This window comes from Rhineura floridana, chromosome 3 (genome assembly GCF_030035675.1).
Source record: "Rhineura floridana isolate rRhiFlo1 chromosome 3, rRhiFlo1.hap2, whole genome shotgun sequence".
In the NCBI taxonomy this organism is placed as follows: Eukaryota; Metazoa; Chordata; class Lepidosauria; order Squamata; family Rhineuridae; genus Rhineura; species Rhineura floridana.
In genome coordinates, this window is record NC_084482.1 from 1,877,970 (window position 1) to 1,893,645 (window position 15,676).

Sequence of the window (15,676 nt, forward strand, 5' to 3'; positions counted from 1 at the left end):
TTTGGAGAGGTCTTTTTGGAGCTCTTCGCAATCAACAACAAGTATTCGGGTTGAATACTTATGCAAGCAACATGTGTCAGTTTTGTATGTTTGGGCTCAAGTTGCAGGAAGCCAGATTTCAACTGGACATCAGGAAAAACTTCCTAACTGTTAGAGCCATATGACAATGGAACCAATTACCTAGAGAGGTAGTGGGCTCTCCGACACTGGAGGCCTTCAAGAGGCAGCTGGACAGCCATCTGTCGGGAATGCTTTGATTTGGATTCCTCCATTGACCAGGGGGTTGGACTTGATGGCCTTATAGGCCGCTTCCAACTCTACTATTCTATGATTGTACTCTATGATTGTTTCTTACAAACATTTCCCAACATAAAACCAATGTCACCTTACAATAATTGATTTTGAGTTTCGGTGTTTCAAAATAAAATATACAGAACAAAATTACAACGTACCATTTGTAATTCAGTAATATGAGAGCATTGGTCAGGGGTCTGAATACTTTTGCAAGGCACTGCATATACTTCTTTTAATTAGCTACTGGGGTGTTAACAGGAAGCTGGACAGGAGTGTGGTGGTGTGTTGCAGTCCATTTGGGAGTAGCTCTGCTTTCCATGGTGAGCGATTGTTTATTTGAAAATGATGTCTAGCACATTCATTGTGTAATTTGCCAGGTATTTGAACACCTCACAGCGCCACATGTACCAATATTTGTGTGCAGTTTCTTTCATGCTCACTCATATATGGCCTTCTGTGTAGACAAGTTCACCCAACCCCTCTCATGCAGCAGGCAGCAGCAAATGCCAACATGTTGCCCTTGCTTTCCCAGCATAACTTTCCCTAACTTTTTAACCTGCCTGAATTGATGGTTTGCTGCTTGGGATGTTTGCTATGGGTAACTTTCTGTCTCAGCAAGAGTAGCTTAAGTGCTTGTGTGGAGTTTATAATAGAAGCTGTTATTAAAAGTAAAGGTGTCCCTGCACTTGTAGTGCGAGTCGTTTCCAACTCTTAGGGTGACATCTTGGGACGTTTACTAGGCAGACCGTATATATGGGGTGGGATTGCCAGTTCCGTCCCCGGCCTTTCTTTACCCCCCAGCATATGCCGGGTACTCATTTTACCGACCACAGATGGGTGGAAGGCTGAGTGGACCTCGACCCCTTTTACCGGAGATTCAACTTCCTCCTTCCATTGGAATCGAACTCCGGCCGTGAGCAGAGCTTCGGCTGCGTTGCCGCCGCTTACCACTCTGCACCATGGAGGGTCTGTGAAGCTGTTATTACTCTGTCTCATTTTCAAAGACGAGCTACCGGCTTTACCTTTGGCTCTCATTGGCAGGTTCAGGATCTCTGGATTTGGATCACATCTACACCATACATTTATCCCACTATATTATTCCACTTTAAACAGTCGTCACTTCTTCAAAGAATCCTGGGAACTGTAGTTTGTGAAGGGTGCTGAGAGCTGTTAGGAGGCCCCTAGTCTCCTCACAGAGCTACAATTCCCAGAGTCCTCTGGGAAGATGGATTGATTGTTAAATCACTCTGAGAACTGTAGTTCTGTGAAGGGAATAGGGGTCTCCTAACAACTCTCCGCACCCTTTACAAATGACAGTTCCCAGGATTATTTAGGGAAAGCCTGGCTGATTAAAGTGGAATAGTAGTGAATAAATGTATGGTGTGAATGTGACCTGAGTGAGAAAGTAGACCCTGCTTGCATAACAAGGAGGTCTCATAGGAGTTAGGAATGGCACAACAGTGAAGGCACTCAGTTGCTGATTGCTCTCTAAGGGAGAAGCAGAACATCAGAGAACTGTTTACGCTGCCTCCACATTCGTCTACTAAGCCAAAGCATTCTGCAAATATTGTCAGGTTGAGCAGCAACAGAAAAGTCAAGGGGAGTTGCCACATTCTCAGTGAGTACAATGCAAGAATGTTTAGCATTGCTTATAGTGCTTCTGCATATCCAGACATTTCACATACCTTATCTTGTTGTAAATCCTTACAATAACAACCACCTCGTAAGGTAGGCATGAGTATTGCTATTCACCATATTGCCAATGAGAAGATTGAGGTTGAGAGTATAGCAACTTGCCTAAGCTTGCGGGCTTCCCCTGGGCACCTGGTTGGCCACTGTGAGAACAGGATGCTGGACTAGATGGGCCACTGGCCTGATCCAGCAGGCTCTTCTTAGGTTCTTAAGGACACCTAGTGAGTTCATGGCAGAAGAGAAATTTGAAATGGAAACATCCTGATTTGTAGCTCAGGCTCTTAGCAACTATCCTGGCAGAAAATATTAAGAATCCATGGATGCTCTTCCTTAGGCATCACTTCCTTTCCACAGCAGGGCTTCTATCAGGGTTAGGGAACCTGTGGCCCTCCCGATGTTTTTGGGCTACAACTTCCATCATCCTTAGCCATTGACCATGCTGGCTGGTGCTGATGGGAGTTATAGTCTAAAACCTCTGAAGGGAACCAGGTTGGGAAGGCTGATTTTAGGGATGTTGCGAAGCTTTGTATCTGAGAATGTCTTTACACCAGCAGGCTCTTCTCCCCTTCTCAATCCATAGCAGACTCTTCTGAATCCACCCCTCTTGTACAGCCAGCTGCCAAGTTGAAGTCCAATTTGGTGCCCTAACCTTAAATGAACTCTGTGGGTAAGGAGCTTCTGCACACCACAAAACTTCCAGAGGAATAACCACGCCCAGTCCTAATTGGGAACAGAGAGGCAACTGCATGAGTCTCTGCTTTCCTCAACGTCATATTTCCAGAGGGTGCCCTCCCCCACATACATTCACTGTTTCTTGGGGTTGCCAATCTTTTGAGCCCATGGACACATTTGCAAACTGAAGAAACTTTTGTGGGCTTCACACATACATTGCAGCCTATTATGTTGGCTGCAATACAATGCTTCCTTCAAGCCTGTTTTTTTTGGGGGGGATTGGACCATGCTATAACTAAAGCCCTAGTTTGAATGTTGTTTGGCCAATAAGATGGGCCACAAAAGTCCTTATTTACCCTTTAGCTGCATGTGGGAAGTGTGACATCTAAACGGAGCTACCCCTACTTAACATATATGGCCTCTGTCCCCTCAACACTGCACATGATCAGGTGGTGATGTTAGTAGCATGCAAATGCTACTTGCGCTGGACAGTGCACACATGATATGCAGGTTTAAAATGCTGCTTTCCCTTGTGTGCTGCCTTAGGGCTTCCCTGTAACCTGTGCATGGCCTAAGCAATATTTAAATAGTCCATTTGTCCCAGTACTGTGCTTCAAGATCTCAAGAAGGTCATCCCAAGCCTTTCTGCCTGAGATCCTGAAAAATGAAGATGCTGGAACCTTCTGCAGGCAAAGTTTTATCACTGACCTATGGGCCCTCTATATTCATAAGTTGGGGAACATCTGGCTCAGTGGTGGCTGGTGCACATTGGGAATGGAAGGGCAGAAGGCAGACAGCCCAATAGTCGGTGGAGCCAGAGCCAATGACAAGCAGAGTCAACTAATTCTAGTTCCGCCCCCATCCTCCCTGCTGAGTTCCACAAGGTCAACAGTGAGGCTAGGGAGGAAGAAGCTGACAGGCAGGGCCACCCCTGGACTGGTTGTAAGTAGGAACACCGGCAGGTAGGGGCTGGCTGAGGGCAGAGTGAGGTTGGTGGAGCAGTGCTCTCTTTGCCCTAATGGACCAGCCTCCAAGGAGGTTCTGGCTACCCTTCTCCCAAACACAGGAACATATGAAGCTATCTTCTATATTGGCCCATGTAACCCAATGATGTCATTTACTCTGGCAACAGCTCTTCCAGGGTCTTTCCCAACTCTGCTACCTAACGTTCTGATACCTGGAGGTGCCATGGGTTGCACCTGGGGTCTGCTGCATGCTAGGTGTGTGCTCTGCCATTGAGCCAAGACTCCCTCTCTCACACAGACACAGTGGAAGTATTTTTGATAACTTACACCATCAGACATTAGTGCAGTGGAAAATATTTTCTTCTGTATGCTTTAAGGGCCTGATCCTGAAACACTTTACTTGGAAGTAAGCTTCATCTGTGGTTTGGATTGTAGGTTTAGGCTTCAGTGCTATCCATGCTCACCTGGGAATAATCTCCATTGCGCGCAATGGGACTTACAACAGAGTAAGCATGTTTCGGCTTGCACTGTTGATTTCTTATCCACAGAGGTGATAATCCTGGACTAAGAAGCCTGTGAACAAGGTAGCATGGCATCAGTTAATACTGTACACATACTGTCTCCGTTTGCATGCCTGTTCAACAATTTTTTGTTGTGTTATCAGCAGTGTATGCTCTTGAACTGTGGAGGAGGGTAAATGGCTGCAAACAGCATATATAAATGAGAGGCTGGGAGGGGGGGAAGGGGGAATGTTAAAGCAAAATACAAGCAGATACCTCCTCCCTAGGAAATGATTCAGTAGTCCCTGACATTTTCAGGTGGAAACAGAGTCCTGGGTACACCACTCTCTTCAGTTCCTCACATCAAGTGAAGGCATTTCTCTATTTGCCAAATGCCTGGTCCATATACCTCTGTAAGGGCCTGTGTCCTGCACTGCATTCAGAAGCAAGGTGTGTTAGTAATGTGTCCATGCAGTTCTTTTAAATTTGAGGGTGCTTAGTTTACTACTTGATTCTATTTTTGAAATTTATAAACTGCCTTTCGCCATAGTAGTAGTTTCAAATACAAAAATGAAACATAGCAATGAAATCATAAATAATGGTTAAAAACAGAAGCAATGCCATAATACACACTGTTGTAAAACGCCAGAGCAGATTTAACCAAGTCTAAGAGATGTTTTGAGTAGGTGACAGAAGCCCTTCAGTGGTGTGGCCATCTATTCTTCCTAGAGGAGTGAGTTCCACATTTGCGGCACAATTACCAAGAATGCCCTGTCCAGTGCCCCACACAGTGAACATCACTCACCATTGGGGTAGCAAGAAGCCCCCACCCTACCCCCGCTCTGACATTCTAGGCTGGCTGAAATGGGGAAAGGTGCTCCATCAAGTACCTAGGTCCCAAGTCGTTCAGGGCTTTATAAGTTAGTAACATCTTAAACTGAGCACAATAGCATATAGTCAGCCAGTGCAGATCCTGCAGAATAGGTGTTATATGGCATTATACCAAAGTGCCAGGCAGTAATCTGGCAGCAGCATTCTTCACAAGATGCAATTTCCAGACCATTATCAAGGGTAGCCCACATAGAGTGCATTACAGTAATCAAGATGGAAGGTTAGTAGAGCATGCAAAACTGTGGCCAAGCTATCTTTGTCCAGGAACAGCCATAGCTGGTGAGCCATTCAGAGCTAGAAATAGGCACTCCTTGCCTCCAAAGCCACCTGGGCTTAACAACAATGGATGCAGGAGCACACCCAGACTACGTACCTGCTCCTTCAGTGGGATGTGACTCCAGACATCCAGTTCTCGGAAGCGAGAGAACAATCCACCAAGAGCACCTCTGTCTTGTCAGGATTCAGCTTCAGTTTATTGCTCCTCATCTAGCCCATTATCACCTCCAGGCACCAGTTCACCACCAGCTTAGCTACATCTGGTTCAGATGGTATGCTTATATAGAGCTGGGCATCATCAGCGTACCTATGACACCAAGCCCCATGATGACAGCACCCAACAGCTTCATATAGACATTCAGTAGCATTGGGGACAGAATAGATCCTTGCAGGATTGTGCAACATAACTGCCATGGGCCCAAGCAGTAGTCGCCCAATGCTGCCCTCTGTTTTAATTAAATATATGCTTGCAGCAAGGTGCACAAGATTGCAGCCTTTAGTTAAACAGGAGGTGTTTAATCTCTTTCATCTCAGAATCATGTGACTGCAGTCTTACACGTGCTGATTTTGGAGTAAATTGCATTGAACTGCTCCCCAAACGACAAAATAAGGAAACTGTTGTACCAGAGACAGGTACAGGAAAATAGGAACTACCTTGGCATTTATTCATTCATTCATTCGTAGCTATTTTTTAAACTGCCGTGAAGAATAAAAACAGAGTCTTGTGAGACCATAAAGATGTGGACTCTAGTCCATGAAAGCTTATGCCATAATAAATGTGTTAAGAGTTGTATTCAACCACCTTAAAAAACTTAGGCTGGTATTCAGTGTTAGTCTTACTCAGAGCAGACCCACTGCTGGACATGACTAACTTGGGTTCATTAACTTTAATGGGTCTACTCTGAGTAAGACTAACATTGAATACCACCCTAAGTTTTTTAAGGTGTCACAATACTTTTTGTTGTTTCTTCTGCAAGAGACTAACATGGCTATCCTTACCTGTACATTAACAATTATCTGGATGATATACAGTTTAAAAAAGCAAACCCTTTTTTTAAAAGAAATAGTGCATGAAGGTAAAATCACAAGCAAGTTAAACCAACATCAGAATAATATCAGCAACAGAAAATGTTTAAGGTCTACAGTGGGACATTTGGAGTGTTTGTGACTGTGAGACTATTAGGGGCTCTCAGAGTGAAGTATTTCAAATCAATAATCCCTGTCCTAACCCTCTCTGGGAAATAATACCGAAATACACAGTAGTTTTTCACAGCATATTCTGTGTAAATTCTGTTTAGACACTGTATTCTAGGCAGCCAATCCTACCTAGCATAGCTGCAGGCCAATCTGGAGGTTGCTGGTATACTGCTCTTTGAGTAGTAACCTCAAGGGGACTCATTTCAGCTGACTTTCATATATGCCTGAGGGCTTATCCAGACCATATTAAAACCCCACATTTTCCTTATTGGAATTGTCTGCTGGCAATTCAAACCTGATTGCTTTGCACTTTCTCTGTACTCCAATCAAACTATTTCCCCATCCATACTTGTAGGTGTGCCCTTTTTTGTTTACAAACTTCCCCTTCCTTCCTCCCCTCCCAGCACGGGGAGTGTTGCTGATTGGCTCAGATTAGAAGGGAGAGGGGTGAGGGAGCCAATGGGAATAGAACAGAGCAAGAGGCATGGAAGGAGGTGGAGTTAGAAGTATCTGATTGTCCTGATGCACAACCTATACTCTGGACAAGTGGCTACTGCAAGGACAGAATATGGAGAAACCGATTGGTTCCCAGTCGGACAGGGTATGAGACCGGGGTGTATTTTATCACCCTCTTTGTTTAATTTATACACAGAACATATTATACAGAAAGCGGGATTGGACAAAAATGAAGGTGTGAAAATTGGAGGAATAAATATAAGATATGCAGATGATACCATACTACTAGCAGAAACCAGTAATGATTTAAAATGAATGCTGATGAAAGTTAAAGAGGAAAGCACAAAGGCAAGACTACAACTGAACGTCAAGACTAAAGTAATCACAACAGAAGATTTATGTAACTTTAAAGTTGACAGAGAAGACATTGAACCTGTCAAGGGTTATCAATACCTCAGCACAGTTATTAACCAAAATGGAGACAATAGTCAAGAAATCAGAAGAAGGCTAGGGCTGGGGAGGGCAGCTATGAGAGAACTAGAACAGGTTCTCAAATGCAAAGATGTATCACTGAACACTAAAGTCAGGATCATTCAGACCATGGTATTCCCGATCTCTATGTATGGATGTGAAAGTTGGACAATGAAAAAGGTGGATAAGAGAAAAATCAACCCATTTGAAATGTAGTGTTGGAGGAGAGTTTTGCGCATACCATGGACTGTGAAAAAGACAAATAATTGGGTGTTGGAACAAATTAAACCAGAACTATCACTAGAAGCTAAAATGATGAAACAGGTCATCATACTTTGGACACATCATGAGAAGACATGATTCACTAGAACAGACAATAATGCTGGGGAAAACAGAAGGGAGTAGAAAAAGAGGAAGGCCAAAGAAGAGATGGATTGATTCCATAAAGGAAGCCACAGACCTGAACTTACAAGATCTGAACAGGGTTGTTCATGACAGATGCTATTGGAGGTCACTGATTCACAGGGTCGCCATAAGTCGTGATCGAGTTGAAGGCACATAACAACAACAAGGCAGAGCAACTGCTACTCCCAGCTTAGATCGCTTTTTCACTTCTTTTTGCCATATAGTTGGTATGAGAAACTGCGGATTAAGGGAGGGGAAAGTATGGGAAGGCAGTAATTGGAGGCCAATGTTATATGGAAGAGGGAGAATTAATGGAGACACAAGGAGCTTACATTGCAGATTAAACGGAAGTATGGATGAGCCCTAAATCACTGTGGTGGAAAGCCCTAGAAAGACTACAGCATGCCCTTGTCACCACCACCAATGTTTACTTAGGAGTCAGTTCTAGAAAGTTGTGTTTAAGATTGCAGCCTTAGCATAAAACAAGTTACACATTTCTATGTCACATTTTATTATCTGAATGGTGGTAGTGAACATCACAAGAGTCCCAACCAAAGGGGTATACTAGACATGCATGATCTTTTCTGCCCTAAGTAGGTTAAGGGATAATAATGGGAATTCAGACACAAAAGAAAGGAAGGACTACTTAAAAAATTCTTTCCCAAGTCAGTTGAAGCATTGATGAGGTGTTGGGCCCACACGTCCTCAGCACTGGAAGAAAAAAAGTGCAACCCTTCAAGCCGCAATGTGGGTATCATCTGACTTGCTTGCCAATGTAAATCATTACCCTTATTCCTTGTCTGTCCAGCACTGATAAGGCCCCATCACCTTCTTTGCCCTTATGTTGAGGTGACGCCTCCTTAATCTTATCTGCTTCCATTCCCTACCCTCTGGGAATGACGTAGACAGCTCTTAACATCTGCGCTTTAGTGCTGCTGAGAGGGATTTCCATCCAAATTGGCAACAAAACATACTCACAAGAGCTGTGTGTGTGTGTGTCAGCAGAGATAGCTAAAGGGAGTTGGAAATACCAACTTTTGCTTGGGTCTCACTTGTTTGCTGCCAAAATGTTGGAGCAAACAATTTGAAATGGAAGAAAACTGCTCTCTCCAGTTAAATTGATACTGATCTGAAATAAGGTTACCTATCAGGGAAACAAATACAATTCAGGAGTTCTGTTTATAGATGGAATGAGAAGGGGCTGGCAGCAGAGTTTGGCATTTGCCAAGGTGCACACCTCACCAGGGGCCCCCTGGCCCTTCTTTTCCTTCTCCTTTCTGTCATTGCCTCTTCACTTGTCCCAGCTAAGCAAGTGAGTAATGCAAAGAGGAGGAGGAGAAGGAGGAGCCTCTGGGTACTTATGCAGGCAGCCTGAAGGGAGAGAGGGCATTGGCCACAGCATCATGGAAGAGGTGAGCCCATTCCTTCTGAGAGCATCTTGCCCATGGGTCCCCTAAAACCTGATGCCAGCCCTAGAATGAGGCACACCTTTCTTGTCCACCTGCTTGCACTGTGCTGGTTTGGTGCATCCCTGTGCAAAGAACTTCCTTTCCCTAAGGAGAATCCAAGCAGAATGAATGGAAAGTACCTGCTCCGTGGGAACTCCATCTTGATCCTTTTCCAGACAAGTGCAGTAGTACAAAATTATGAACCTCTGATCTACCCATGACAGACGGTTAGAGCCTCAGACTGCATCCGTAGATCTCCTTACCCTTAGAAGACAATCTAAAATCCCCAGGCACAGATCACATCTATGCACCTCTTCTTTCTATGTTGTTTTTGTTGTTATGTGCCTTCAAGTCGATTACGACTTATGGCGACCCTATGACTCAGCGACCTCCAAGAGCATCTGTCATGAACCACCCTGCTCAGATCTTGTAAGTTCAGGTCTGTGGCTTCCTTTATGGAATCAATCCACCTCTTGTTTGGTCTTCCTCTTCTTCTACTCCCTCCTGTTTTTTCCAGCATTGTTGTCTTTTCTAGTGAATCGTGTCTTCTCATTATGTGTCCAACCTTAGTTTCATCATTTTAGCTTCTAGTGATAGTTCTAGTTTAATTTGTTCTAACACCCAATTATTTGTCTTTTTCACAGTCCATGGTATGTGCAAACCTCTCCTCCAACACCACATTTCAAATGAGCTGATTTTTCTCTTATCCGCTTTTTTCACTGTCCAACTTTCACATCTGTACATAGAGATCGGAAATACCATGGTCTGAATGATCCTGACTTTGGTGTTCAGTGATACATCTTTGCATTTGAGAACCTGTTCTAGTTCTCTCATAGCTGCCCTCCCCAGCCCTAGCCTTCTTCTGATTTCTTGACTATTGTCTCCATTTTGGTTAATGACTGTGCCAAGGTATTGATTCCACCCATTTCCAGCAGATGCTTGCTTTAAACCCTTGTGCTCTACCTTTCTTTGACTTGACCCTCTGTCAGCCGGGGCGGAGGGAGCTCCAGATCCGCTTATGCAGAATGTTGCATAATGTGTTTTGGTCTTGCAGGTCACCACCCACAGCCCCACCTCCATGGAAACAGCAGTCTGCTCTGCATGATTTGGGGGGGCAGAGGCAGCGGTTGCTAAGTCTTTCACTGTGGAGTCCATTTTTTTTAAACCACTTTTTTCTTTTATGAAATGTTTGTTGTGCCTTTGAAATATGCTAGTGATTACACTGTTTAAATTTAAAGAAAAAGGTATTGAAGGCAGTCTGCTTGGACTCTTGAGATTTCAATCCTGAGTTGTGGCTTAGATGTTCCCACCTATTTCCAGTGTGGAAAGTGAGGGTGGAGGGAATACAGCGGTGTTCCCTCTGGAGTTACAGGGCTGCTTATGGGGAAGCCAACAGATCTGCCTTTTGAGCTGCTGTCACTGCAAGAGGATGAGAGGCCTCCTAAGGCCTGCCCAGCTGTTTACAACAGATCCATCCCCAGGCACAGCAAAAAGTCCAGCTGGAGGACAGCACATGATGATCCAGGCCTCTTTGATCCCAGGCACTGAACTGAGGAACATGTTTGCAGCTGCTGTGATTGTAGGGTAGTTCTGTTTTTTTATTTATGGTTTCTTAGCATGGATTGTGTTGGAGCAATACACCAGAAGAGAATCCAATATAGTTGTAACATCAACTTGATATAACCATGGCTGCATTGTCCGTACATTTATAAGCACGCTTTGACTTGGGGGATTAAAACAAACAGACATACTCTATAATCTTTTTCAGTATTTTGTGTTTAGGAACTTGCAGGTTTGCATTAACTTACAAAGACCCTGGTTCAGAGTACTCTTAGGTCTCCCCAACAAATGTTCTTAGGGAAGGGCCGTGGCTCAGTGGCAGAGCCTTGCATGCGGAAGGCCCCAGGTTCAGTCCCTGGCATCTCCACTTTGGATTAGAAGAGACTCCTGCCTGAAACCCTGGAGAGCTGCTGCCAGTCAGTGTAGACAATACTGAGATAGATGACTAATGTATTTGAGTCAATATAAGGCAGCTTCCTATGTTCCTCTCTCAAGGCCTGAAGAGGATACTGGGGTTCATGCGATCTGAATTTCACCCTAGCACCTTCTGTTATGTTGCAGGGGATCCTGAGGTGTAGTGTGTTGTACTCAGTTGTTGTTGTTGTTGTTATATGCCTTCAAGTTGATTACGACTTACGGCGATGCTATGAATCAGTGACCTCCAAGAGCATCTGTCATGAACCACCCTGCTCAGGTCTGTGGCTTCCTTTATGGAATCAATCCATCTCTTGTTTGGCCTTCCTCTTTTTCTACTCCCTTCTGTTTTTCCCAGCATTATTGTCTTTTCTAATGAATCAGGTCTTCTCATTATGTGTCCAAAGTATGGTAACCTCAGTTTCATAATTTCTAGGAACCAGACCTGGCTGATCATCTCAAATAGGAAGCCCTTGATTTATATAAGTAGGGCCAGGGAATCCAACCTATTGGCAGCTGGGCTTTTGTCCACTTCTAGAATGAGACCTGCAACATGTTTACAAAGAAAAGCAAGTTGGAAATAGCAGATTGGAGTGAGGCCAGAGAGCATGAATGCAATCTAGTAGCTGGAAAATATGATGGCGTGGATGTGCTGTTTCAGAGGTTTCTTCAGAATAGGGAGCTGTTGCTCACAGAATAAACTTAACCCTTTCTCTCCTGCTTCTTGCACGAGCTTAAACAAGGGGATTATTTGGACACTTGTCTTCATAGCACAGTGGAGAGGAGAGCCTGGCTGGGAGTCCAGAGTCTGTGAGTTCAAATCCCCGCTCATGTCTCCTGGGTGTCAAAGGCCAGCTAAAGATCACCCCCACAGTGAGTGGCTTGGGTAATGTGCCCTGCCACCTGTGCAGCTGTGGGCAAGCTGCATAGTCCCAAGGAGCCCAGTTGCCCCCCAGCTGGCAGTTGCGGACAAGGAAGGGGCCGGCTTGTGCAGCTGTGGCAAGCTGAGCAGGCCCAAGCCAGCTGGGAAGGACTAGCCTCAGAGGGAGGCAATGGTAAACCCCCTCTGAATACCGCTTACCATGAAAACCCTATTCATAGGGAAGCCATAAGTTGGGATCGACTTGAAGGCAGTCCATTTCCATTTTCTTTAGTAACATCTGAAGAAATGTTAGTGGATTCAGTGGTACATTTAAGTCATTGGAGAGCCAGTGTGGTGTAGCGGTTAGAGTGTTGGACTAGCAACCTGGGAGACCAGAGTTCAAATCCCCACTCAGCCAGGAAACTCTCAGGGTGACCTTGGGCCAGTCACTATCTCTCAGCCTAACCTACCTCACAGGGTTGTTGTGAAATTGAGAGGGAGGAGAAACATGTTACACCACCTTGAGCTCCTTGGAGGAAAGGTGGGATATAAATAAATAAATAATTTTAGGCTCTAGACTTAATGGTCTGGGGCGGGAAGGGAGTAAGATAGTAATACGTGTTATGCCACTTCAGCATTTAGTAAGCCAGCCCTGCTGTGTTTGGAGGGGCGTGCTTTTACTGCTGAGTGGGGTCCTCGGCTTACAAATTAAAATGTTACTACAATAAATAACAAAAGAATTCATAAAACAATTCATAAGATTATTTGTATCCTGACCTTCCTTCAGTGATCACAGGGCAAAATGCATTTCCTGTTTTTATCCTCCCAGTAACCCTGTAAAGTTACAGATGTGAGACTGCTCATACTGAGCATCCACGAGACGGAGAGGTTCACAGCATGTGGATAATGTGACTATAGAATTCCCAAGGATTGGATGTATTCTTAATATGGACTTTCCCTTTTGTTTGGCTTTTAGTTTTTGTCTTATTAACATAACACCAATCAGATTTGTCTTGTCCACTTCCTTTGCAGCAGAGGAAGGAACTCTGCAAATTAAGTTTGAATGATCTGAAACAGGCTTTGCCCCCCTGTTGCAACTAGGCTGGGCTCTTTGTTTTTGTTTCGTAGACTTTGGACACTTCTAAACTTACACATATTGAAGTGAAGTACTGTAGTCAAACAAGCAGTGACTTTGGGGTGTGTGTATGTTTTGTTCTCCCTCTGTCTCAGAAGTGGACATCCAATTGCAGAGAGCTCTGGCGTGTGTATCCACGCACATGTTTGTGGGATGAGCTGTTCTCTTTTTTAACTGAAAGCAAAACTGTCTGAAACCACAGTAAAGAGGAAATCCAATTGTCCATCTTCTGAGAGGGTCTGACAGACCTGCTTTGCACCCCCTTCTCTGTGGTTATGCTAGGGGAGACCCTGCCAGCCCTGCCTCTCTCATCTCACCCCACTCCAGCCTGCGTTGCAGTGTGGTGAGTCAGCCCCATACTCTGTGCTGCATTTCTCAACTCGATTGCACCAACATCCTCCAACACGACACTGGGCGGGACGAGGGAAAGTGGCTGCTTGACTTCTGCAGGTGTCCGGGTTGGACAGCTTGAAACCCAGACCTCCTCCTTCCCAGCAGCAGGGGGAACGACCCGTACCCACATGGCCTGTGCTATAGGCTGGGTCCCACCTCATTATGGCTCTGCCCAGCCTCCATGCATCCACCCGAAGGTTAGTTGGGCTGTGAGTTATCCTTGCTACAGTTGGCAGAAGGAGCTCCATTGGGCAATAATTCAATGTCTGGTGCACGTGTATACTTCTGACAATGTCCTTGTCTGCACATCATACTAAGGCAAACCATAATTGTGGCTGCTTTGCGCCTTCCTGATTATTTTGCTGCTACACTGGACTGAGTTAAGCCATTGTTTAGTTTAGTGTGATGTACAAACCAGGCCAGTATCTTGATCCATGGATGGGTTAACCAACTTGGGTTGGGAAAGCAGGATGTGGACCCGTGGGATGCTTTGTCTGAAGAGGCAACAGTGATTGAGAGACCTTGAAAGGCTGGATGTCAAGGAGTTTGCGGATCTGAATTGATGAGAGGCAGCTATTATCTAGTATTTAAGGCGGCTGCAGGTTGGAATTGAAGGTCATTAGCAAACTTATGTGTGACTCTAGGATACTCAGGATTGAAGGGCAGCACTGGGGGCTGCAGAGGCTTGCATTGTGACTGCAGGTAGCACTTTTGCTTTGTGGGTCTGGATGTGTCCCATTTTGCCACAATCACTCCAAGTCACATGGGTTCCCCGTTGGGCAGGGTGAGAATATGGTTTACATCTCCCCACAGTTATTTGCTAATACAAACAGTTTCAGTCACTTAAGGATAGACAGTCTAAGCTACATTGTAGTAGCAGCACAAGCATAAGTAGAAAACAGCAGTATGCTGACCACTAGGGGGAGATGCAGGCACAATTAAGAAATGAGGAAGGAAGAGAGAAATTCTGTCAAACCACTGGTGGTTTCTGATGTGTACTGACTGAATGGCCCAATTTTTCATCAAGGAAATCTAAGTCCCGTACCGAGAAGTCTGAAATTCTGTGGCCTTACAATAAGTAAAGCAGGTCAATACAATTATACAAAATAAGCAAATTTTGACCATACATGCTCAGTTTACAGCTTCTATGCCAGCCCCTGTGTTTGAGCTTTAGCAGAGTTCAATGTCTGGGACAAGATGAAAAGTTGTTTGATGATGTAAGAAAGACAATAATGAATGCACATAGAGTTGGTGGTGGAGAAGAACGTTTCCATGTAGGATGTAGCAGCTCTGTCCACTGAACACAAGGTTTGGAAACAATTGCTGCATGCTTTGCAAAGTAGCATAGTTAAACTATGGAATTCACTCCCACAAGTGAGAGAGTGACAGAGCAGCTGGGTACAGCTGGAACTGGAAATTCCTTCCACGTTACTATGATGGAGATCTTCCTTTGGCACCTGTGGAAGATAATGTGTCTTCTGCATACCACCCAGGCAGCTTTCTTTTCTTCCTTGACATGTTTCCTTTTTCCTCTCTCAGCTTCGAGGTGGAAAATGGCCCGTCACCTGGGCGCAGCCCACTGGATTCCCAGGCCAGCCCTGGTCTGGTGCTTCACCCCAGCTTTCCACAGAGCCAGAGGCGGGAGTCCTTCCTGTACCGTTCGGACAGTGACTATGACATGTCACCGAAGACCATGTCGCGCAACTCATCCGTCGCCAGTGAAGTGTGAGTTCCCCTCTTTTCTTGAAAGGATTACACGCATGTAGCATGCATGATGAGCCTCAATTCAGAGTTGCTGTGGATGTTCCTTTTCCATACTCATCTTAAAGACACAAATTGGGGAAGGGCTGCAGCTCAGGGACAGAGCACATGCTCTGTGCACAAACAGGTTCAGTCCCTGGCATCTCTAGGTAGGGCTGGGAGTGTCCCTTGTTTGAAACCCTGGAGAGCCACTGCCAGTCAGTGTAGACAGTACTGAGCTAGATGGACCAATGGTCTGACTCAGCATAAGGCAGCTTCCTCTGTTCCAAGTTGTTTAGACATTT

General features: G+C 45.0%; 1 protein-coding gene across 3 annotated transcripts in view; it reads left to right on the forward strand.

The window, feature by feature from the left end:
* Positions 1 to 15,676, forward strand: part of PDE4A (phosphodiesterase 4A) — a 373,782-nt gene that overhangs the window by 285,772 nt on the left and 72,334 nt on the right. For all 3 annotated transcript variants that reach the window (XM_061613767.1, XM_061613768.1, XM_061613769.1), the window contains exon 2: positions 15,171 to 15,356. In XM_061613767.1, coding sequence (XP_061469751.1) covers positions 15,171 to 15,356 — 186 coding nt within the window. The remainder of the gene's footprint in view (positions 1 to 15,170; positions 15,357 to 15,676) is intronic.